Source organism: Pteropus medius, unplaced genomic scaffold (genome assembly GCF_902729225.1).
Source record: "Pteropus medius unplaced genomic scaffold, Ma_sr-lr_union100, whole genome shotgun sequence".
In the NCBI taxonomy this organism is placed as follows: Eukaryota; Metazoa; Chordata; class Mammalia; order Chiroptera; family Pteropodidae; genus Pteropus; species Pteropus medius.
The window spans coordinates 11795340-11818399 of record NW_024346667.1 but is presented as its reverse complement, the minus strand read 5'-3'; the positions used below and the strand labels follow the sequence as shown (position 1 = coordinate 11818399).

Sequence of the window (23060 nt, the reverse complement as noted above, 5' to 3'; positions counted from 1 at the left end):
CTCTTATTTGATAAGATAAGTGCTTAGAATAAACCAGAGGCTCTTACTCAGTTATTCAATCAACATCACTAAAAGCCCCCTTTCACCATGTCACTTCTTGGCTCCCTCTATTCTCCCTTCACAATGCCTCTCAGGTTTAGACCTTTCGCTCATACTTCCACGAGCAAACACCCAAGGCCTGAAATATAAAATTTGCTAATCAGCCTCATTCCCATCCCCTACTCCAGTCCCAATTTTAAGAAATTCAGTACAGACTATATATAGGGGTCATGATGGCTTCATTAGTAAGATTTCTTTATTGTAATCTTACGCGGATTTAATAATAAAAATATGAAAAGAGTAAAGGTCATTTCTTCCCATAAACATTAAATTTAAATGTGAAAAGTCCATAGAGAGAAGTACAAATAAATTAACTGCAAAAGTTCGAGGAGGTTAAAGCAATTCTTTAATTATTCTCTGAATTCTCTTGCTCTGATCTAGATGGCACAATCTCTTACTATCTTTGCTTTGTAAATCGTTAGAGATAAGGTTAGCCTCTTGTTCTCTTTTGATTCAACAATTTATTTTTACTGAAAAAAGTACATTTAAAATTGCCTTGGTGCTTGGGTCATTCATTTTCTTAAATTAACCCAATAATACTATTAAAACTACTTTAAAAATATATACACCAACAGAAACGTGCTGTTTTTATTCTTTATTTTAAATAGTCGATTCAGTATAAGAACACTCTGAATATACAAGTAGGTTAAGATTTAAATGTTTTAATTTATTAAAAAATAAATTTAAGTCGCCAGGCCCAAATATGTACACAATATTATTCATTTAATTATCACACAAGGGAAAGAATATAAATTTGTATTAATGTGGAAACAGAATATCACAAGAAGGTACTTCTTTTTTTATACTGCTTTTTAAGTTTGAATATAAATGAATGAAAGCTATATAGTCACGAAGCCTTAGTCTCATATCTAGAAATTTCTTTTAGATTATTTAAACCAATTTCCAAAGCTTCATTAATAAAAGAAACCAGAACTAGATGGATTAAAGAATTTAAATGAGAACACTAAAAAAGAATTCAATGGTCAACTATTCAAACATTCACCTGCATGTCAAGTTTGCACATCCTGACATGTTGCACTTACAGAGTTAAGTTTCTTTTGCAAGGGAAAGTCATTGATTGTTTTTCTTTCTCAGGATCCTCTGAGCATTTACCTAAGTAACTCTTCCAGTGGAACACAAAGCATCAGTCAGTGGCCTGAAGGAGTTAATGCTCTGCTGTCAGACAAATTATTTCAAATGAGCCATTTATACATATGTAACACCTCACTTTTTTTAAAGCGAAAAATTTTTCTATTGATTTATGCATTCAAGGATGAATATGAGTGTATTTTATATATCTATGAATATGTACATATGTGTATGTATGTATGTATGTATGTATGCAAGGCATTTCTAAGTACAAACTTTATTAGTATGACAAATATCACTATCATTAATCTAATGCCATATTTTGCTTGTTCAGCAATGAAGGAAATGATAGGATTTCAGAGTCTCCTAAAGTGATTTAAAACAATGGAAATAGACTCAGAAGTTTAGTATGAGAAGAGAACTTAAATTTCCTCTATCCCATGAAAAGCCTTTCATTTAATAGCATGATCATTAAAATATAATAGCATAGAATAAATCAGTCTTAAAGAGCTACAGCTGATGCCTACTGAAGTTTTGGATCAGAATTCCAAATCAATTCTAAAAATTATCCTAACACAGAAAAGCAAGCATGAAAGGAAATATTTGTTCTTTATTTTGATATATTAACGAGTAGAGACATTTTCCGTCATTGAGTCACTGGACTCATCATGATGAAATTTTCATCCTGAAGTTGTACAATTTAGGAAGGTATACAATTGATTTGTGTGTCCAATTTACATGTTAATTTTTCACTTGACTGAAGTCTTGTGTCTTTTAGTTCTTCCAAAATTTGGCTTGATGAGCAAATTCTCATTGATTACATTTCTGTAGAAGGATTATAGAGAAAAAAAATAAAACAATAGTATGAGACATAGTTATATTTAAATACAATGGGAAATTAATGAATAAAATACATTTCAGAATTTTACATTCTTACAGAGTTGTCCTTGCATATAATTGTTAGGAAATGAATTTTCATTCAGACTATCAGAGTTATGTGTAGAGATATAGAATTTCTTAGCAAATCTGCTCTAAAAGCTTCTAGTAAGAAACAAACATAATTGCCTTGTTCCTGCTTTCTACACAGAATAGAAACTGACAAACAACTTGTGTAGGGGCAGAATGTAGTGGTGAGTGAGTTGAATTATATATGTGCGTGTTTCGAAGTTAAGGCAAGCTCTCTAGTCTGTAATCTCTCTCGGGAATAACTTTTTTTTCTTGGACGTGAACAAGAAGTCTGTACAGAAACTCTCTATTGAATTCCTCTCTGGTTCTAGGATGTGGAAGTGGCAGGAGACTGGACTGGTCTCCTCCATCAAATCCAAGGTTCCATCTTTTTCAGTTGGAAGGTTGGATTGAAGTTAGTGTGGGAGAGTGTGTGAAAGGGATGAGAAGAGTCTTCGCTCTTGTGGAAAAGAGCTTTCCCACAGTTTTCTTTCTTTTGGATTATCATAAGAACTGTGCATCCCAAGCATTATCCCATGAGAAGTGGATTGGGGAGTCACATGTGGCCACTACCATGGGCAGCTGATGCAGATTCACTTATTATCATTACCCACCCAAAATAAATCATGTGCAAGTTCAAGAAGGTTAAAGCAGTTCATGCATTATACCCTAACATCTCCAGTTCTTGGTGAGATGGCGCCATCACTCTAACCTCTCATTGCCTTTGGTTTATAAAATGACTTCAGAGCAGTATTCCATAAGTATAGAACTGAAACCATTTTTAAATAATCTTACGTGTTTTCTAACGTTTCTTGTCAGGTGGGATCAGATTTTAAAACCCATTTCACTAACTTATTAAGTCACATTTAATAACTTCATTTGGTCACATGTGATGAAATTAAAAAAGCCTAAAATTTGGTTCATCTGACTTTCCACTGCCTTGACATATATTTGAGACAGGAGGAGAGAACCAAAGCGTTAAGCTTATTGATGTGGAGATGTACATGACTCCTTGGGCACACCACGCTCTGTCTTCTTCCACGCCTTTGGTCATGCTGCCCAAATGCCTTGCCCTGAGAATATCCGATTCTCCTTTAAACACTGTCTCAGGTGATTCCGTCTCCAGAACCCTTTTCTACCTGCTCCAGTCTCTTTTAGAGGCTGTCTCCTCTGCCGCTTTAAAACACATCACTGCAATGACCCCGCTCTCTTTCCCCACTAGACACTCGACTTCTAGAGGACAGAGACTCATATTGATATATTTAATGTGAGTGCAGTGCCCAGCCCACAATAAGCATTTATCAGCTCTTATGGACCTCTCTCAGAGGCCCCAGCATTGTTCAAGATTACAGGTTATTTTTTTTATTTTTTATTTTTTGCCATAAGGGAGTACAAACATCTGGATGTTTTTTAATGTAAAAATCTGCCACTTTTTAAGGCTGAACTTTCTTTTTAAAAAACATTGCCTGAGTCAATACTGTTTCCGACAAACAAAATATACAGGCAGTCCTTCGCATGTTGTGCATTTACTTAGCAGCTGGAAATGGAAATGAAAACAAGGGGCCAGGTGACCAGCCAGTTGTTCGGAGGAAGTCATTTAGGAATGGAGCCTGCACTGTAGATACTAGTTAATAGCCTCCAGCACTCACTAGGACCAAGAACTGTTTTAGATGTATATTCGTAGCTCATTTAATCCTCATGAAACTCTATGAGACTGACACTATCATTATGTCCAGATTGAAGTCTCTCCATGTCAGCTATCATTATCTCCATATGAGTACCTTGCCCAAGGTTACAAGTGTGGGATTATAGATTCAAATCCAGGTGTGGTCCAGATCTGGGGCTATTAAATTATACCTATTGTAGGGTCTCCTTTAAACAACTTTGCAGTTTGGAAAATAAGTACACAAAAGAACTTAGTTTTTGCTTTACTTGCAGTTATTGGTCTCCCGTTTTTTTTGTTAAGGATACTTTATGCCTGAGAGAATTCATTATGCTGCAGACATTTTTTTAAAAAAATGTTACAGAGATAGCATTGATAAAATAGAATATAAATGAATCTTAATTGAGCACAGCCCTCCCAGCTCAGAAAGAAGAAACTCAATCATTTATTTCCCTTCCCAAAAGACAAAAGGCAATAAGGATATTGACACCGACCTGGATTTCCTGTTTCTACAGAACTTAAAGGAGGGCCTTCATCGTTTGAAAATGGAGGTTGTTCCTGAAGTAAAGTTTTCTATAAACAAAACCCAGAAAAATATTAATGTCGCAATTTTATTAACTTAAGACACTATATAGAAAAATGCCTCAGACTGAAAAATTTTTTTAGCTAAAGTTGGTTCTCATCGGTTAAAATTCACTTTGTGGAGTTCTTTTTTTGAGAGAAGTCATTGTTTCATAGATAATTACAAACTTGATATAAACTTGTATTTGTATTTCTAAATAGTATTTGTCATTTCCATAGATGAATTACTACCCCAAACATTGACTCTGTCATATTTCCCTACTATCATAAAAGCTAACATGGAAATGTTTTTCAAAAAGAAGTAATATCTCTTAGTCATATGGACCATGACCAAATTCTTTTACATCCATATGGAAGATTTTCTCTGAATTTTGTCAACTAAGTATTTCATCGACTTTTTCAGACTTTAGATTATCCATCAAGAGAGAAGACATCTCAGTTTGTCATATATGTCCAAACAAAAGGAGATAATTTTTCCTCAATATTTATACTACAGACAAGAGAAATCATCTTTCATTCAAGTCCTTACAGAATCACTCGAATTAGAGCAAATGCTTTTCATTACTTTACTTTTAGTAAGAAAGTATTATTTAGAGAAGATCCATTTATATAGAGTAATAATAATTGATTGTAGGTTTAGATGATTATGTAAGTCACCTAATGGAGATAGAAAAAAAAGAAAAAGAAAAGGAATTTAATGTAGAGTTGCCATCAATCTGGTTATAGCCCCACCATTTTAATGTTGTTACTTCTCTAAACGGGCCTTTTTAAAAGAATATCTACATAGTGACATGGAGATCACAAAGAGAGATCAAGAAGAAGAGGAATAAAAAACTCAACTGTCCTGCTCTTTTGAGATTGCACTCTCCATGATCTCAGATTACAGTTCCAATTACAGCGTTATAAATACATGCACAAATGTTATGTCTGAAACACGTTAAATGGAAGGTTATAGTCAAGTTATATGCTTCGGGGAAGCCCTGTCCTATGGACTTAAAATGAGCTTTAGTGATGAAAAAAATCACTCGTGCTGGAAAATTCATGGGCGAAGTTTGAAATATTTGTTTCAGGAAATACGAGAATGAAAAAAGTGATTTATATATATGTAAATATATCATGTTATTTTAAATATTTTTCATACTCAGATTAAATAAACTAAACATTATCATTATTGACTATTTCATCTATAGACATCAAAAGATGTTAAATCAAGTTAGATGAAAGCTTTGGAGGCTCTTTCATTGGGAAATAGGGATAGGTTTATATTTGGGGATTCCTTTATAGGGTAAATGCACAAAGAAAATTTCTGCTTGAGTAACTCAGTGACGTCTCTGTGTTCAGTTGAAAAAGGTGAAGTTTTATGCAATTTTGTTTCTCTGAATTTAATTGAACCCAAAGGAATAAACCCTCCTCGTGATGTTCACACCAGTATTTACAGTAAAATTAAAAACTGGATTCTCACCTTTTGCAGGCGGCCAATGCCATAAGAAACAAGGAGTATAGTTCCAATGATACCAGCCATCACACCAAAAATAATGACTATTATTACTTTGGGAGAAAAAGAGAGCAGAAAATTACAAAAGTGTGAAATAAACTACCACATGTCAATTGAAAAATAAAACAGGTAAAATCAGAGTAATATCACTTTGCCTTTTTATAGAAAGAAATTAATCTACTTTTATTATATTAATAATATACTTTACTATATTTTATCTTTTTAAAAATGAGGTTTTCACGGTAACCATGTGACAAACTGAAACTCTGAGTAGTAAAATTTTTGGTTCAAGGTCACACAACTGACAGAACCAAGATCTGAGGGTTCCATCTCCAAGTTCAGTGTTCTTTACAGAGCCTCACAGGCTTAATTTTGGATGACAGCTAGGTTACCCCAATATGGGAAAAACCATAGAGTCCTTCATAGTTTCAAAGTGATGAGAGAAAATATTGTCTTGATGTACAAAACGGTATTGGGCAGCTCATAGAATCAGAAGTTTGGAAGGAAACTGGTATAAGCAGTTTACAAATGAGAAGTCTAATGAGTTTAAGTTACCTATCGTAGGTGAGACAACTAGTTAGAAGTAATTATAACCATAATTCAGGTCACCTATGTTCTAAGCTTCTCTTCCTTCCACAGTATCCCTATGCATATACTGTAGTATAATCACTAAAAGTATTTTTCAAATCTTTTACGTGTTGAGAATAAAACAAACTTTAAGTTAGAGGTGCTGTTGCATATTCATAGTATTTGTAATGCTTCCAAATGAATAAAATTGAAGGCAAGACATACAGGTAAAACGGCTTATTTATTTGGCTAATTTATATTTAAAAATCTCGTTATTGATAAAAACTCAAAATAACTTTTTCTCTCATTGGTATTGCCTAGCCTTCCTGTCCACGTAGCTTTAATTTATGAGCTAGTGATTCGGTTCTACAATCTATTGTTTTTTTCTTGTGTGAAGTAGTATGGATACAGGCCAAGTGTGAAGGAAAGCTTAGAAATGCAGAAATAGGCACATATATGAACTCAAGTCAGGTCTACAGCAGCTCCTAAAGGGGAAAGCGAGGTACCCAGTTATAAAGGGCTGGGAAGAGAGCCCCCAAGTGGTAGCATAGGGCCAAAAATGAATTAGGATTGAGACGTGAATGGTCTATATTTATTTTTGAAGTGATAGCAAATAATTAGATGATTTTAAGTTTCTTACATTCTTTACAGGAGGGATAAGAGAAGTTCAAATGTTTTAAAAACTCTTAACAGACTTTTCTTAAGTAACCATGATTGGTTAGAAAGCTAAAAAAAATCTAACAAAAAAAATTATCATCAAGTTATGTACTGCTATTTCCAAAATGTTCAAGAAAAGAAATGCCTGTTTCAACTAAAAAGAGTATTTTTTTTGCCTTTACAAAGTTGTGTGACTAAAGTTATTAACATACTGTTTTGTCTTTAAAATCGACACTTTTTAGGCATAATTTATAATGAAATGATTGTCATTCCATGCCAAATATTAACATACCTGGTTGTGAGAAAGTGTGGGCAAATTGCTGCCCTCTTGTTCCTAAAAAGATGAAATTTCAAAATAAGTCAGAATACATAGGTCATGTCTAAAAAATACCATTTTGAATTCGATTACACAGTGGGTTTCTTTTTCTTAACTGTGTTTAAGGAGCTATTGCTCAACTTTTAACAGTTAACTAGTAAAATTGATGAGGTAATATGTCAGAATCAACACCAGTAATTAACACAGAATTAACACTAGATATTCTGATACCTACTTTCAACTACCCAACAAGTTTTCATGGTCAGAAATTAGCAAACCATCTCATTAACTGAAGGGAAGAGTATGAGAAAATATTGGAAGAAACCCCTATTGACTTCTACAAGAAGCAGTACATTTTTTTTTTTTAATGCCTACAGCACCTGGTATTCCAAGGTGGTCTCCCATACAAGTACCAACCAGGCCTGACCCTGCTTAGCTTCCAAGATCAAACGAGATCAGACACGTTGGGGCCGCATGGCTATAGACAGTACATTTTTTTTTAAAATGTAGAAATGGTAAGCAGAAAGGAGACACATTGAGCCAACACCCAAAATCAACTTCAGGCCAACCCCAAAGAGACTGTGTTGCTATCAATTTCCAGGTTTATGCTACCGCCACCTGCTGAATCCAAATCCTTCTTGTGTCTCATCTGAGCTGTCATCAACAGTCCCCCTAAATTCTTTACCCGAAGTTTCTACTGCAGCAACCTTAATGCTCTGCCAGAGCCAACCTCCCCCATCAGTCTGCATTTTACGTTTCTTTTTTCTTCTCTCTCCAAATGCCATTTTATGTCCTGAAAACCTCTTACTGCTACAGCCACACGATTTTCTTGAATTTAATTATTACAAATAACACATTGCACGATCATGTGTCACATAGTCAAGGACTCGGTTGTGTTTGGTCATTCCGTAGCAGTTATTTATAAAGGTTGATTTGGGCTTGTCTTCCTCTTCGTTGTGGCTGTTGATAGCTGTGGTTGGTGTGTGAGCTCTGGAATAGGACAGATGGAGTTTTAGCCTCTTCCTAGTTGGGCGGCCTTGGACAAGCTACTTAATTTCTCTGCATTTTAGTATTCTCTTGGGCAAGTGAAGATGATAATTTCTATCTCTTTGGGTTCCTATGAGAATCAAATCAGATAATGCATGAAAACTCTTAGCATGATGCCCTACCATGCTAGCCATTATTTGTAGGATTTATGGCATATAAAACTGTGCGTGTGTCTGTAGTTGGGCCTTAAATACTTTCTGGATTGACACCATCATGTTGGCTTCACCTCGAAATCACTTTGAAAATGAAATTGTTTAATTGGACCCAGAAGCCTAATCATTAGTTCCAAGCACTAGTCCTATTTTCCTCCCTTGGCCTCTTTTAAAATGTGTCGTTTCCATGTATTTCACTGCATTTTCTCAATGTTTCTATTAGCTAATGATCCTGTAGCCACTCTAAGTCTTCTTCGAGGCTTTATTCTAAATTCTGGAGTATCCAGCTAAAACCCCACCTACAAGAGAACCTCTTTCGTTTTACTTCCGCTTGCTCTTATAAAGTCATTTTCTCCCTAGAGAAATAACCAAGGAGTGACTGCCGCCTGACCACCTTTATCTCCGCTCTCAGCTAGGTTTACAGTTCTCATTTATTAGGCACTTGCGATGTGTCAGGCTCCCAGCCAAGCAATTTTACATACATCTTCTTAGCTCGTCTTTAGAGAAACACTGTGAGATCAGTATTGTGGGCCCCGTTTGGGGAGATTCACTCAGGCTCAGCCCCTGGGACAGCCGAGCCCCACTTGGATTCACCGCCCCTGCAGGCCCTCCTCGCCCCTGCACTTTCGGCTCCCAGTATCTGGCCCACGATTTCACGGTCACATTCACCCTTTCTGTACTTTACTAAACTGCTTTAATTTCTTTAATCTACAGTATAATTTCTGTGAGATATTCCAGAGGTGAGAATTCTTCTGCAATAGGGACTGTGTCTCCTTAGTTCCTATTTCTCAGTCTTTGTCACAGTTTCATCAAAGGGACAGGTCCTATTAAATAGAGTTGCATCATACCAATAACTCCAGAGCAGCTATTTTAATATATGGACAAACCTGTTCCCCGTTCTGTGTGGACTTGGCTTCTAGTAGTTAACTCTTCTTCCAGTTCATTTTCAGCAGTGTGAATGGCTGGTGTTTTGCTCTGTGCGGTCGCCTCATCTGTATAAAACAGAAGGTGAGACAGAATCAAGAAGGAGGTGACTGAGTAGGCCACAGAGCATATCACAAAAGACAAACTTGTCCCACATCTTCCCCAGCGGCCACTCCTGAGGCTGCCTCTGCCTGGCATTTTACATAACTTGGGGACATTGTCTTGAGAACATGTTCCGTGCCTCCCTCTCTCATCTCCCAGATACAATCCGACTTTCTCGGTAAAAATTAAAACTAACAGAGACACTCTTAAATTCAAATTTTTTCTACCCTGATAGAAGGAGAATCGATTCTAAGTTTCCTCACTCATACTTCTTTTCTTTCTTTATACATCCTCAGATGCTTCAGCTACTTTCAGATCTCAAGGTAAGGAAACGAGAGCTCCACAGTATGTACTCCCAGTGCCCACCAAGAATGTGGTAACGCTGCACTTGATAGAGCAGCCTGCACGTCTATCTGGCTCTCCCAGGATCCTCAGGCCCTAATCAGCTAATAGACATCTGTGGACGTACTTAGTTATGCAAAGTTGCAAATTTTCTGTGACTAAGTGGATTTAATTTAAACAGAGCTTTTTACAGTAGACTCTTCAGTTGGATCAATTAGGTAGAAAGCAACCAAGTAAATTTGCAACCGTTAAACAACAAGTTTGCCTAACCCTCTTAGGGACTGGATTATAAGAAGAGTGTCTTGCCTGCTTTTTCTTTTTCTCTCTTTCTTTTTTTCCCCTTTTTCTCTTGTACTCCAGGCCTCTAGATTTCTGTAGCTGAATCAGCTTTTAACAAGTCTGTTTGCGGTGTTTTCAGATTAAAGGTCAATTTAAATATTGTCCTATTTAATTCAGAATGTACTTTTCCATTTTACATTACAGGGTCACTTGGAATGTCTAATCCAACTTCTTTACTTTACATAAATATTAAATAATTAACCCAGATTAACACAGCTGGTAAGGACAGATCTCATTCTGCTGACTCCAATATTATTCCCCTCTCCCAGTTCTCTGCCTGGTTGAGATCTCATCAGCAAGGTTTCTTTGCTGTTGTAACTTATTAATTGGTGAACATCGGGATGCACCAAACACAAAAAAGACAATTAAATTTCTTGAGACTCTCACACATCCCAAGCTCTAGAATTTTAATAATAATTATACAGTCTTTGTTTTGATAATCATTTCACACCAATTTATTGTACTGCTTGTATTTCTTAGCCCTCAGTGTCCTCTTGCTAGAGACACTAAGAGAATTATTTTCTGCTCTAGAAATATCAACATGAGGGTCATTTTCTTACTCTCTTCCCCTCCTCCAACAAGAGCACATCCAGACTTTACCTGAAAAATGCAGCCTCTTTCTGCAAGAGTGGCATATTAACCTTGAAGTATTCTGAAAGATAGGTCCAGCATCTGGCTTCGTAGCAACAGATGGGCTTTGGGCCAACACTACACGTTTCCCTGGTGTTACTGGGCTCTGAAAAGCTCACTTTGAAGACCTTGCCATGGAGCATGGGCTGAATCTTGAAGGGTGGGTTGAGTTTTAGGTGGAAATGTGGAAGGGAAAGAATGAAGGTAGAGAAAAAGCAGGGGCTAAAATACGGAGACAGGAGAGGGTGTGCGCGTTCACGTGGAGACGAGGGGGCAACGAGCGGGCAAAGGCTGGCAAACTGCTCTGACTGACAAGGGTTTAAAGATCCAGTGGCAAATTAGCGTAAAATAAAATAGGAGAATGGATTTAGCCAGGCCTCACACTCTTAATTAAAACATTTTTTTCAGTCTCCAGACACTGAAATGACATTTGCTTCAGTGCTTTGTGTAAAGTACATATTTGCTACCTGAACTGAATCCCATAATTTTAGGTTTTAGAAGGGTAGAATGAATGAATGAATGAATATTCTAATGTTAAATATTCAAAGTCAGAAATATTCCAAATTTGCTTGGTTTTGTTCCCTCCTGCCTTGCATTTGATGAAAGTCTTATCTTGCAAAAGCAAACCCTTACAAGGCTACACTACGCCCTGCACACAAAATGCTTTCCACAGTCCCAAGTCAGAAATATTCCAAATTTACATGGTTTTATCATCTCACAATTTACACTTGCATAACACCTGAATTGTTCCAGAACATTCACCTCTTTTGTCTCTTATTCTCACTGCCCTGACCTCACAGTTGCTCAGGAGAACTCTACCGGCCTGAGATGTCTGTGTGTTGGGGAGGGAGCATTAGAGGACCCCTGCCACTGTTCCCATTGAACCAAGAAAGTGGGGAGACCTATGTGTCCAGAACACAGTAGATACAACTGGGAATGGAGGTCCAGCCTCCTAACATTCTCTTCTATGCTCTATCCGCAAAACCACCTGGCTTTCCCCAACAGTCGCCACTTCTAACGTGGAATGTTATAAGAAAGAATAACGGTGAAATGCAATGGTGGACAAATACCCTTTAGGTTTGCTCGAAGCTGAAACTTCCAGTAGCTGAGCTCCTGTCATGAAATGATAAAGTCAGCTTATACAGCTGCTGGCTTGGTTTCAGTTCCTTCCTGACTTACAGTCGATAGAAGTCTTATCTTCCAAAAACAAACTCTTACCAGAGTACAGCTGGCATACTAAATGCCTTAAATAGTTTCCAGGTCAGAAAACTAAATATTCTAAGTGTTAGAGTGTTTCACCATTGCGATGACCATGAAAACAGATCGATAAATTTCTATGTGGAAGTTCTGCCCAGCTTATTTGTGGTAAAACTGGAACAAAAACTTACATCCACTGATTTTTAATCAATGCTTTTTCTGCTAAACCTTGCTGTTTTATATGGAACGAACATACAAATGGGGAGCTTGCCTATTCTGAATGATGTTTGGAGAAGTCTATTGCCATGAAGCAATATTTTAAAGGAATTATTTAGTTTTGCTCTTGAACAAAAGGCTTGACAAATTCAGTCTGTGTCAAGGTGTAATAATATAGCCAGATGTCCATCTGTCTGTTGTCACTCATTTTTTTTTTTTTCCATTTTGGAAGGGTTTTAGTAAGCCAAAGTAGCCAATTAAGATTTAGAGCAACTGAAATTTCTAAAGGGTTAAGTACTTGGCATGATAACATTTGAGCCTAGTAGTGCTGTGAATGTTTTGTTTGAACTCTCCAGTCAATAGCTCTTAAAGAAAGGCACAGCCTGTTAATGAGTGCAGTTAGCGCGCCGGGTGTCCAACACGAGATTCTTATGTCACCTTTATCTAGAACTAGAACAGCTTCAGAAAACAATTCGCTATGAGCCTGGTTTGCTTGAGAAATAACAACATATACAATTTGCCACATTCGATGTTGGTATTTCTTGTAGTTTTGACTGAGAAAACTTCTTTTCCTCCTCCAGTGGGTTTCACTGTAGGCACTTTCAAGAGAAGGCTCCTTGGTGTGTGAAACATGGTGGAACAGCTCTGGTGGAAAATGGGGTTACAGGCCTGGACTCTCAAACCCCAAGTCCACAGCCTACTGAGGGCAGCTTTAAGGAACTCCACAGAAACTTAGCTTGAAAATCCTCAGTCTACAAATGAGTTTTTGAATTGCAGGTTGGGATCCCTTAGTGCAAGAGTTGGTAAACTTTTTCTGTAAAGGGATAAAGAATAAATATTTTTGGCTTTGTGGGCCACATGGTCAGTCTCTCTTACAACCCTTTTACTCTGTCTACGAGCAAAAGCAGCCATAGACAATAGGTAAACCAAAACATAAATGAATGAGTATAACTGTGTTTTAAGAATGAATTATGGACATTAAAGTTTTAATCTCATATAATATTTACATGTTGCAAAATATTTTTCTTTCGATTTTTTAAAAAGCACTTAAAACTGTAAAAACCGTTCTTAACTTGCAAGCTGTACAAAACCAGACAGTGGCCTGAGTTTGGCCCACAGGCTATAGGTTCCTGGCCCCTGCGTTCGTGCAATTAGAATCTCTGGTTGTGGAACTCAATCATCGTACTTTTTAGAGCCCCTCAGATGATTCCACAATGCAGTCAAGAGAATTAATTCCTGCCTTAAAGGGCATGAAATCAGTTCACTGGGTCGTCGCTGACATTAAAAAATTAAATTGTGTGAAATAGAAGAGAGTACATCGAACTGCACCACACATGGTAAAGACGGTTTTTCTTTTGCGAAATTTTATTTCATACATATGAGTTTATGTGTCCGTCTCTTTGCACAATGAGTTGCAGTGTAATTCACTATGTCTTAATGAGACTTGACTATATCTTGAGGTTGATACACCTGGTTATATACCCTATCTGAGTACCTGGTCTCCAGAGAGCTGGGGGAGTCAAGAGTCCATGATGTATCTGAGATCCATTCCAGGCACCTATGAGCTGTTGGCTAATTGGCTCCAGCCCAGAAAAATCTTATTCAGCTTGTATTGGGTCCATAAAAACAGTTAAAGTTTCTATGTGTGTTAAACCATTAAAATCGTTTGGGAGTTCTGAGAGAGTATGTTTTTAAAAACGTAAAGTTAGCCAATGGATAATTACAAGTGTCCTATCCACCTTTAAAACGTATAAGAGGATAAGGGTAAATAAACTATAGCATCAAAAGATTAGAAATAAAAAATCATTTAATAAAGTATGGGATAGAGATAATAAAAAAGATACTAAAAGTCAGTCGTGAATTCAGATATGCATATGGATTAAATTTCTGTATTAAAGACAAAGGACTCTAGATTGAGTAAAAATAAACAAGAAAACATAAAAACCCAGCAAGTATATACTAGATCACAAGGAACTCAAATAAAACATAAGAATGTAAAACGTGTAAAAAAAATGCAAAAGAATATTAAACAGATTAAAATAAACAAAAACAGAAACTATAACTCTGATATTAGACAAAGTAGAATTAAAGGAAAAGGCATTTAAAAAGACATAGAAGACTAATTTATATTGTTAAAGGATATGTTACACAATGATTCTTAAGTAAATATGGACCATTATATGCCAATAATGTAGCAACAGGAAATATAAACCCAAAGAAGAAATTAGCAGAATAGCAGCAAGAAAATTTAATAGTTTTCTCCAATTGTGATAGATCAAGAAAACAACAAATAAACACTGAAAAAATCTGAAAAATATCTGCCTTGCAATCACAAGTGATTGACGTATACTTCTTTTGGGTAATAAATCAACGAGGGAAAACTTTGTCATGTGTTCCCCACATTCCCATACACTCATTTTTAAGTGACATCGCTGAATTGCTTGACAAGATGTTTCTGAGATCTGTACCAAGAGGCAAATTTTTATTATATGAGATTATTATTAATATTGCTAGATGTTAAAAATAATTGTGGTTATTTAGGAAATCGTCCTTTTTATTAGAAGATGCATGTTAAAATCTTTAGTGTCATGATGTCTGTACTTTACTGTCAAATGATACAAGAAAAGTATATGTATTTATATACTAATAGATAAAGCAAATATGGCAAATTATTCACAACTATTAAATCAAGGAAGATACTATTTGAAAATTTGTTTAAGTTTTCTTTGATTTTTTTTCCATGTGCTTAAAATTTTTCAAAATGAAAATTTGGAGAAAAGAAATACGATAAAACAATTTATCATATTCTTTCACCTATTCTTGTTAATAAAAAAACCCTCTTCTAGTGCAATTGGAATAGACAGCTACTTCTAAATATCTTCCATACTTACAACTCGCATATAGTAGTGATTAATAAATTATTTTTGAATAAAATGGGCAAAAATTTATTTAGGTTTTCGATAGCAGAGGCTCATCTGTATACACAAATAAATTGCAGAAAACTTTTATGTGTAACAAATATAGATATAAAGATCTTAAAACAAAATAGTAAATGCAGCACAATACTAAAAGAATATTCTATGATAGCCAAGTGATTTATACCAGGATAGAAACAATGAAATATTACAGTACTCATTGATATAAATCTTCCCTTCGACATATTGAAGAATAAAAACACAATGATATCAAGAGAAACTAATAAGATTAACAGGCATTCCTAAAGAAAAAAAAACCCAAAAGTTTAAGAAGCGTTCCTGTTAGAATTGGTATAACAGATATCATCTCTCGTAACTGTTAGGAAATTTATTTTCAAATCATTAAGCTATAGCAGTCAACATCCAAAGTTTCAACTGTGATGCAGAAAAAGTATTTTATAGAATTCAATATTTTTTCTTGATTAAATCCCTTAGTTCAGGACCAGTGGGAAATTTCTTAACATGATAAGGATTATTTACTGAAAACAGCAGACATCATAATTAATGGTGTGACACTAATATAGACAGACTCAAGACAGGAATGACTGTGATCATGATCATTATATAATATTGTTTTATAAGTTCTCACAAATGCAATATGATAAGTAAAGGAGTGGCTATAAATATTTATTTCAAGCAAAGAAACAAAATGATCATTTTTGTAGGGAATATGATTGCCTAATTTGGAAACTGAAAGAAAGACCAACTATTGTATTAAAATAAAGGTTAATGATGTCGCTTATAAAATGATTATACATAAAACAATAGATCTGTCTTAGGCCACCAATAAACAGTTTTAAAATATAATGAAACACGTTTTAATTAAGATAACGAGATATGTAAAATCCCTCTTAAAAAATAAAATATAATAAATTTATCTGACATTTACTACAGTAATTTTTTTCAGGATTTGTTTCAAACTCTTTGGAAGACATTAAAGATGATACGACTCAATGAAAAAATATGAAATATTCCCTATTCAAAGATTTACTACTATAAAATGTTTTATTTTCTGCGAGCTAATCTTATTCATTTAATTCTATTCTAACCAAGTAACACTGGGAATATTTTGACGCTGTATGCTGGATAACTTTTCCAAAGGATTCTACAACTCATCTGAAGAGATAAGATTTCTGGCTTCCAGCCAGGGCAGACTAGCTTTTTGCAAACCAAGCTTCCTGTTCAGAACAAGTAGAAAAGCAGAGCAAATCTGAAGCCTCTAGCGAGGGTTTCAGAGGCTACCAGGACAAGGGTGCTTGGGGCGAGGAGGGGAATGGGAATGTGGAGAGGTGAGCGTGACATCGGCCACTAGCTTTCATTTGTCTATTTTGCACGTGGGGCCTGAGAGACTGTCAAGCTTATCAGAGATTTTGGTGGTCTCACAGAACTAGGGGAACAACAAATGGGGTTCAGGGCCCACTGAGGAGGAGGGGCTACAGCAAACAGCAAGTTGTTGTCAGGGTCCTCCAAAAGACTACTCCCTAAACAATGGCCACCCTTTAAAAAGACCAAATCCGTTGGGGTCTATCCCGATGGGGCTTTTTCTGTAGACCTACATTGCTGGAAATGCCTCATAGATTAAATACGTGCCTTCCTTCACTCACAGAACTATGTGTTAAATCTGTGGGAAGGAACTACATGACAGCTGCCAAAACTATGAAAGATGTAATAGTTAATTTTTTTAAATTTTAGATATTGATGTAGACCAGTGATCCTGTACTATTCCAGGGTGTGATAGCTTAGGAGTGGATATGATTTGAACTTAATCATGTTCAGAGGGTGTCTGAAATTGAGAACTAGGCAGATCCACTTACTGGGATCCTAATCATGTCCCTCAAATAAACGGAAGGAGTTGGGTACCAGCGACTACAGATGGGGAGTTTTTGAAGTATGTCCGTATTCAAGTGGAGATCAAAGAAACCTAACTAAAAGAACTGTGGTCTGACGTGACAACTGGATTAAGCAAAACTTATTTTTAAAAGGGACGAAGACTCAGGAAGAACTAAGACAGTGGAAGGAATCACAACATGGCAACTTCCTTAAATAAAAATTTTTTAAAATAATTGTGCCTATGGTACACATAATAAAACATTTGTACTTTTTGTAGGAAAGAAAAAAAAGAGACTGAATCCTAGTTGCCACTCGGCTCAGCTGCTGAGTGGATTAAGATGAGTTTTCCTTCCCCGACTCCCCACCAGAATCCAGAACCAGACCTGGCGCTGGCTCGCCTCACTTCACGCCTGTCGCCCTAATCCTGATTCTGATGGATCCCAGCTATATTTAGATTTTTAATATTTTATTCACGTCGGTCTTTTTGAAATTAATTTAGAATTTTTAAAGTATTGCATTACAATATAATATCTATTTTCATGACTAAGGTTTGTGTTGCCTCTTAAATTTTGGGCCTGAGGCGAGTTCCTCACTTGCTTCACCCTAATTCCTGCCTTGAATCCTCCACTTGAGATGAGTGAATTCTATTGCATGCGAATTACATCTCAGTAAAGCTGTTAAAAAAAAAATAACATAGAGAAATGACCTTCACTGGTAATCAAGGAAATAAAAAAATTAAAACATAAATATACTGTATCTTTCACTTGTCCTATTGGCAAAAATAAAAAAGACTTTTGGCACACAATTTGGCAAGAGGGTGCTGAAGCAGATACTCTCAAAATTTATGATGGAGAAGTAAATTTGGCAATATTCATCAAAACCTTTATAATGTGCATACTCTGACATGGAAAGATGAGTCTACAAGGATGTCCATCATGGCATTGTTAAAAAGAGTATAAAGTAAGAACAACCTAAATATTCAAAAGCATGGCACGGGCTAAGTAAACCATGGTTTATGCATCCGATGTAATATTGTGAAGCCATTAACATGTTTTACAAGTGTGTTTACTAACACGGAAAAAGATGCTCTTTGAGTGAGGAAAAGACAGGATTCAGAATACTATAGAGCAATTTTTAAGTATCTATTTATAAACATATCGAGAAAAAAATCTGGAAGATTTGCCCCAAAATGTCAACAGTACTGATTTCTGGAGAGCAAAGTAGGAAATGAACTGTTTTCCTCTCTTGGGGAAGGAAGTAAAACGCATTGCTTAAGGATGAGCAACAGACAAATCCCCTTGCTTTGCACTCAGCTTCGCTGCTCGCTGATTTTAGGCAAGTTTTTAGGCCTTTTTGAACTTCTGTTCTTTGTCTGTACAATGGACATTATACCTACTCCATATTGTTCTTGTCAGAATAAAATGAAATAATCTATGCAAAGGACTTGGCATAGTGCCCGGTATGTGGAACGTATTCGATAAGAACTATTAATAGCATCAAATTCTCGTTTTTCTTTAATAAATATGTGGAAACTTAAAAGATATGCCTTGACCCTATTAAACAAATACAATATAAGTCCAACCTTCTTTTCTCTTCACACGTGGTTTTTGCAAAGTAGAGAACTCATTTTCTCTCACTGGATAAGTTTTTTGTATCATTGGATTCCCAGTAGCTAAGGTCATACATAGGTGGTACAAAGGTAACATGGAAGACCTGTCATTGCTACCTGTTTGGAAACGGTTGAGGACTATTAACAAGTTAAGATCACAGGAAGTTAAGAATACACAGGCTTAATGTTACCTATAAGGAGGTCTCATTTTCAAATTGGATTGGAAGAAATACAGTTCAGCAGAAAACCTTTAACTTGACTTCTTCCCCCCAGGTACTCCCAGGAATCTAAGCTTCTCTTCCCTGAGTCAAGCAAGTTTGTTTCTCTTGTTCTACCTAATTAAATGATTAAATATAAGAACACCTCTGTAGGCTTATACACACCTCGGAGAGAAAGCCAGACCTTTGACTTTGGGTCTTCAGAGCAAATTGCTGAATTGGAAAATGATCTAAACTCTCAAAAGAGACTGGGCTCTTCATGTACTGAGGCTCAGACCTCTCCTGCACTGTGCAGTGGGGCTTGGCACGATGCTAGGGGACTGAGAGAAGAGCTCCGATGTCTTATGAGTCGGGGCTTACAATTCTGGGAGTCATTTACTTTTTGAGACAGGGATAGCCCAGAGCACTGCCCGACTTCCACGATGTGATAGAAGTCTCTCAGTGAATGAAATGTCCTGAATTTCTATATGGGACCACTTTTCTGATACTCTTAGCTATTGCAGTGTGGTCGTTGGAAACGTGGGTATCATAACAGAAACAAGCTATACAAAAACAGAAAATGGGCTAATTATGAATGATGGGTTATTTCATATGTTCACAGTCAATTATTGCTCTTTCTCTACCAGATCCCTGAAATATGTTTCAACATATGTTGTAACCCATTTTGTTTGAGTAGTAATAAGCCATGATGAAATTAATGCTATCTTGGTTTTCCTCTGTTCACATTTGTCAGCATTGCTTAATGATAATGACGTCTTAGAAAACGGATTGTGTTTGTTCAGTTTACTAGTAAAAATTTTTTAAACTTTTTCTGATTACAAGTTATGATTCTCTTTGCAGAAAATTTAGAAAATATTAAAAAGCAGAAAAAAAAGTTACCTGCAATCCCCGTGCCCAGAGATAACCCTGAGATTTTTTTTTCAGTATTTTAGCTTTAGTTTTAATTTAGTTCATTTATCATAAAAACCAAACAAATAGGTACTTATTAAATATATGGATCTGATAATAATGGCTGGAAATCTATTACTCATTTGCTTTGGTTAATAACGTACCCAGTGTTTCATTTTTAGAGCTCGCACTCACTGAGAGCTTTGGGTAGTATCCGAGGATTCCACAGTTGTTGTAGAAATACAACCTATAAAGACAAGTTGGGGGAAATTGCTTAAAATGTGCTTCCTAAATAGGTTCATAGATGTTTTCAATAATCCTCTAGAAACCAAAGTAAAAATAAATTTATCACAAGTATGTTAAATTCAATTTCACTATTTAGAGTTAGTGTAAGCTAATTTTGAGATACCGTCCATTCTTTTCTGTCCCTTAGGATTCCTTCAAAGTAATTCATAGTGGAGTGTCCATTGCTTTCCAAAAACCCAATTTCACACTGAGCTCAAGAGATTTATAGGTTTGAGAATTAGTTTCTAGCTCATTTTAGGCTGACCTTTGAGGGCTCATTGAAGTTTAGAGATGAAAGGGATTTTAGATATCATCTATTCTGTGTTTTATTTAATAGGCACAGGAAACTGAGGCCCACGGGGGTGCTAATTGGTTTTGCACAGTTAAATAGTTGGCAGCAAAGTTCTGGTTGTCATCTCCGTAACTATTATTTCTTGGGTGCCTACTATGCGCCTAGCAATGTGTGGGATACAGAAATGAAGACCCAAGTTTTACTTTTAAGAAATGTATATAGTCTTGTGGTCCCTGAAACCCAGCTCAGAACTCTTTCTGTAACTTAAATGGACAGAAAGATTCCTTTTTTGGGTCACTGGAGAAAAAGTAGATGCCTTGTTTCTTTGTGTCATTCTAAGTGTGTGCATTTCAAGCTAGTGAGCCTGCAGGTGTATATAGTAAGATGCACTACCTACATCTTAGTAGGTAGTGTAACGCTCTACCTACAAAGATTTCTCATTTTGCCTAATCAAATGAAAAAATATTCTTTTTTTCCTCTTCCTCCCTCTCTCCCTTCCTTTCTTCCTTGCCGATTCCATGAATATCCCACTGCATGTCAGGAACTGTGCTAGATTCTGGGGAGACATTGATGAATAAAATAGACACAATAATACCTGTCCATTTGAATATTCCAATTAAATAAATATATTATGACCTAAAATGAAAATTTTGCATGATTTTTCAAATTAAAATCAGGAAACTTTAGAAGGTATTGGTTTTTGACATAATTTCTTAGTTGAAGTGATAGAATACTATATTCTTAAATTCTTACTTTCAGAATCCGATTTTTCAAATAAAAATTTTGGCTATTCCTTAAGCACTAATTTCTCTCCTGTTTCAGAACTTTTGCCCCTGTCTTTCCCCTCTTCGATGTCCTTCCCCTAGAATTTGCAAGGCTGGCTTCTTCTCATTGCTCGACTCTCAGCATAAATGTCACTTCCTAGAGAAAAACGTCCTGCTACCCTTTCCTAAAACAGCCCCTAGGTTATGATAATCACTTTACCTGGTTTGATTCTCTTTGTCTTATTTTTCACTATCAGTTACTTTAATAATTGACTCGTTTTGCTAACTGTCTGGGCTCCCTCCCGCCCTTACAGAAACTGAATGTCCCATCCACGGACACTGGTTAGCTTCACTGTGCTGGCCTCGGTGTTCAGAACCTGACAGAAGTCCTGAATGAACAGATGAGTGAATGACCGGGTATCAAATTATTTACAAAAAACTTACTTTCCATATGGCAGATGACATCTGAAATTAGAGATAGTGGCTTTAGCCTTAAGATTACTGGAGAAAGCAAAACGATCCCTTCTTTTTGCCATAGCCAACAATATTTAATGTTCTTCATACTCTTCCTCATCTTCTTCCCCTCTTCAGCTAATGAATAAAGGGGAGCAACCTTGTTTCCATACATTTCTGTGACTCTATAAAGTCGTCACATCAAGAGAGTTTCTTTGAAGGGCTTCAGAAGATGCAAAGATGACGACAGCATTGGCCACGAATGCCAGGGGAGCCTTCAGAGTCATAAGTCCTCGATGACCTCCTCATGAAGTGTCATTTAAGGCCTTAATCCACTACCTGCTTGAGCCGGTGTAGACGTGAAGAATTTATTTCTTTTCCAGGAATTCTTTCCAAATTTTGTGCAGCTCGAAGATGCACAAAGATTTTCCAGCTCTTGTTCCTCCCCGCTCCCCCAAAGGATAATGTGTCTATTTTGATTGAGTAACCACAGTCTGCCCCTGAGGCAATACAAAGAATACCTCTTCTCTCTTCTGTGTAAAACTCTACAAATATTTGAATATAGTTAAACATTGCACCACCTACTCTGTTTTTTATTTTTTCTTCAAGCTAAATGTTTTCATAGTTTGCTACTTGAAAAAAGTTAGAGAGGCTTTTCGGTCTTCTGGTTTTTTGCAATTTTTCTCTTCTTCCCGCCTTTTCAGAAATCACCATTGCATACGCAAGTTTGTTCCCTAGTCTATAATTATCATTAGAGTTAAATACTTATTTAATACTTTACCACGTGCCAGGCACTGGAGTGAGTACATTACATTAATTACTTTGTTTCATCCTCATTACCATGAGGCAGGGACCAAGATTGTCTACATTTCGTGGATGAGGACATTGAGGCAAAGAGAGGTAAGTCACTTGATTTTGTTGTTCCCCAGCCTGTCACAGGTGGAACCAGAGTTGAACCCAGTTTTCTTTGTCCCTCATGCTGGTGCACTATTTTACGCCCTAATGCCCTAAGGTATCTTGGCAAACACTGGATCTCTTCTCCGTCATCTACAGAGCACCCAGGAGGTCCCTGGCACTTGGCTCTGATGTGAGTTATAGCAAATATCTGAATATCTGATGGGCTAAATACGTTTCAAATGACTGCCTCTTCTTATTTATGTGCTGGGCACTAGAATTTCTAACACATAAACACTGCATTTTGAGAAGATGTTTACCATAGCATCCTTAGGAAGAGACCAAAAATAATGGTAATTTAATACAACTTAAGAATATCTCTACATTATTATTATTTTTTATTTATGAATTGGTTTAGATTTAGATCCCTAAACCACATAACACCTCAACCAACAGAGTTATTTTTTCTTTTTCCTGTCTCACACCTCAG

General features: G+C 36.3%; 1 protein-coding gene and 1 non-coding gene across 2 annotated transcripts; one reads left to right on the top strand and one right to left on the bottom strand.

Moving 5' to 3' along the window:
- Nucleotides 1-792: 792 nt before the first annotated feature.
- Nucleotides 793-22365, bottom strand: GYPA (glycophorin A (MNS blood group)). Its single transcript, XM_039876057.1, has 7 exons — nucleotides 21668-22365; nucleotides 20047-20129; nucleotides 9500-9604; nucleotides 7390-7431; nucleotides 5841-5926; nucleotides 4291-4369; nucleotides 793-2013 (listed from the first exon to the last, which is right to left on the bottom strand). Exons 1-7 carry the CDS (start codon nucleotides 21757-21759, stop codon nucleotides 2006-2008), a joined length of 495 nt encoding a protein of 164 aa, XP_039731991.1. The 5' UTR covers nucleotides 21760-22365; the 3' UTR covers nucleotides 793-2005.
- Nucleotides 16854-16984, top strand: LOC120613681 (small nucleolar RNA SNORA18). The gene has a single exon (XR_005655755.1). It is a non-coding gene; the product is annotated as a small nucleolar RNA SNORA18 (small nucleolar RNA).
- Nucleotides 22366-23060: the final 695 nt, after the last annotated feature.

Coding starts and splice junctions, on each gene's coding strand:
- GYPA (XM_039876057.1), bottom strand. CDS start 21,759: ATGGCAAAAAGAAGGGATCGTTTTGCTTTCTCCAGTAATCTTAAGGCT. Junction 9,605..20,046: donor CTCTAAAAATGAAACACTGG/GTACGTTATTAA, acceptor TGTTTTATACAG/ATGAGGCGACCGCACAGAGC. Junction 4,370..5,840: donor GCATTGGCCGCCTGCAAAAG/GTGAGAATCCAG, acceptor TTTTGTTTATAG/AAAACTTTACTTCAGGAACA.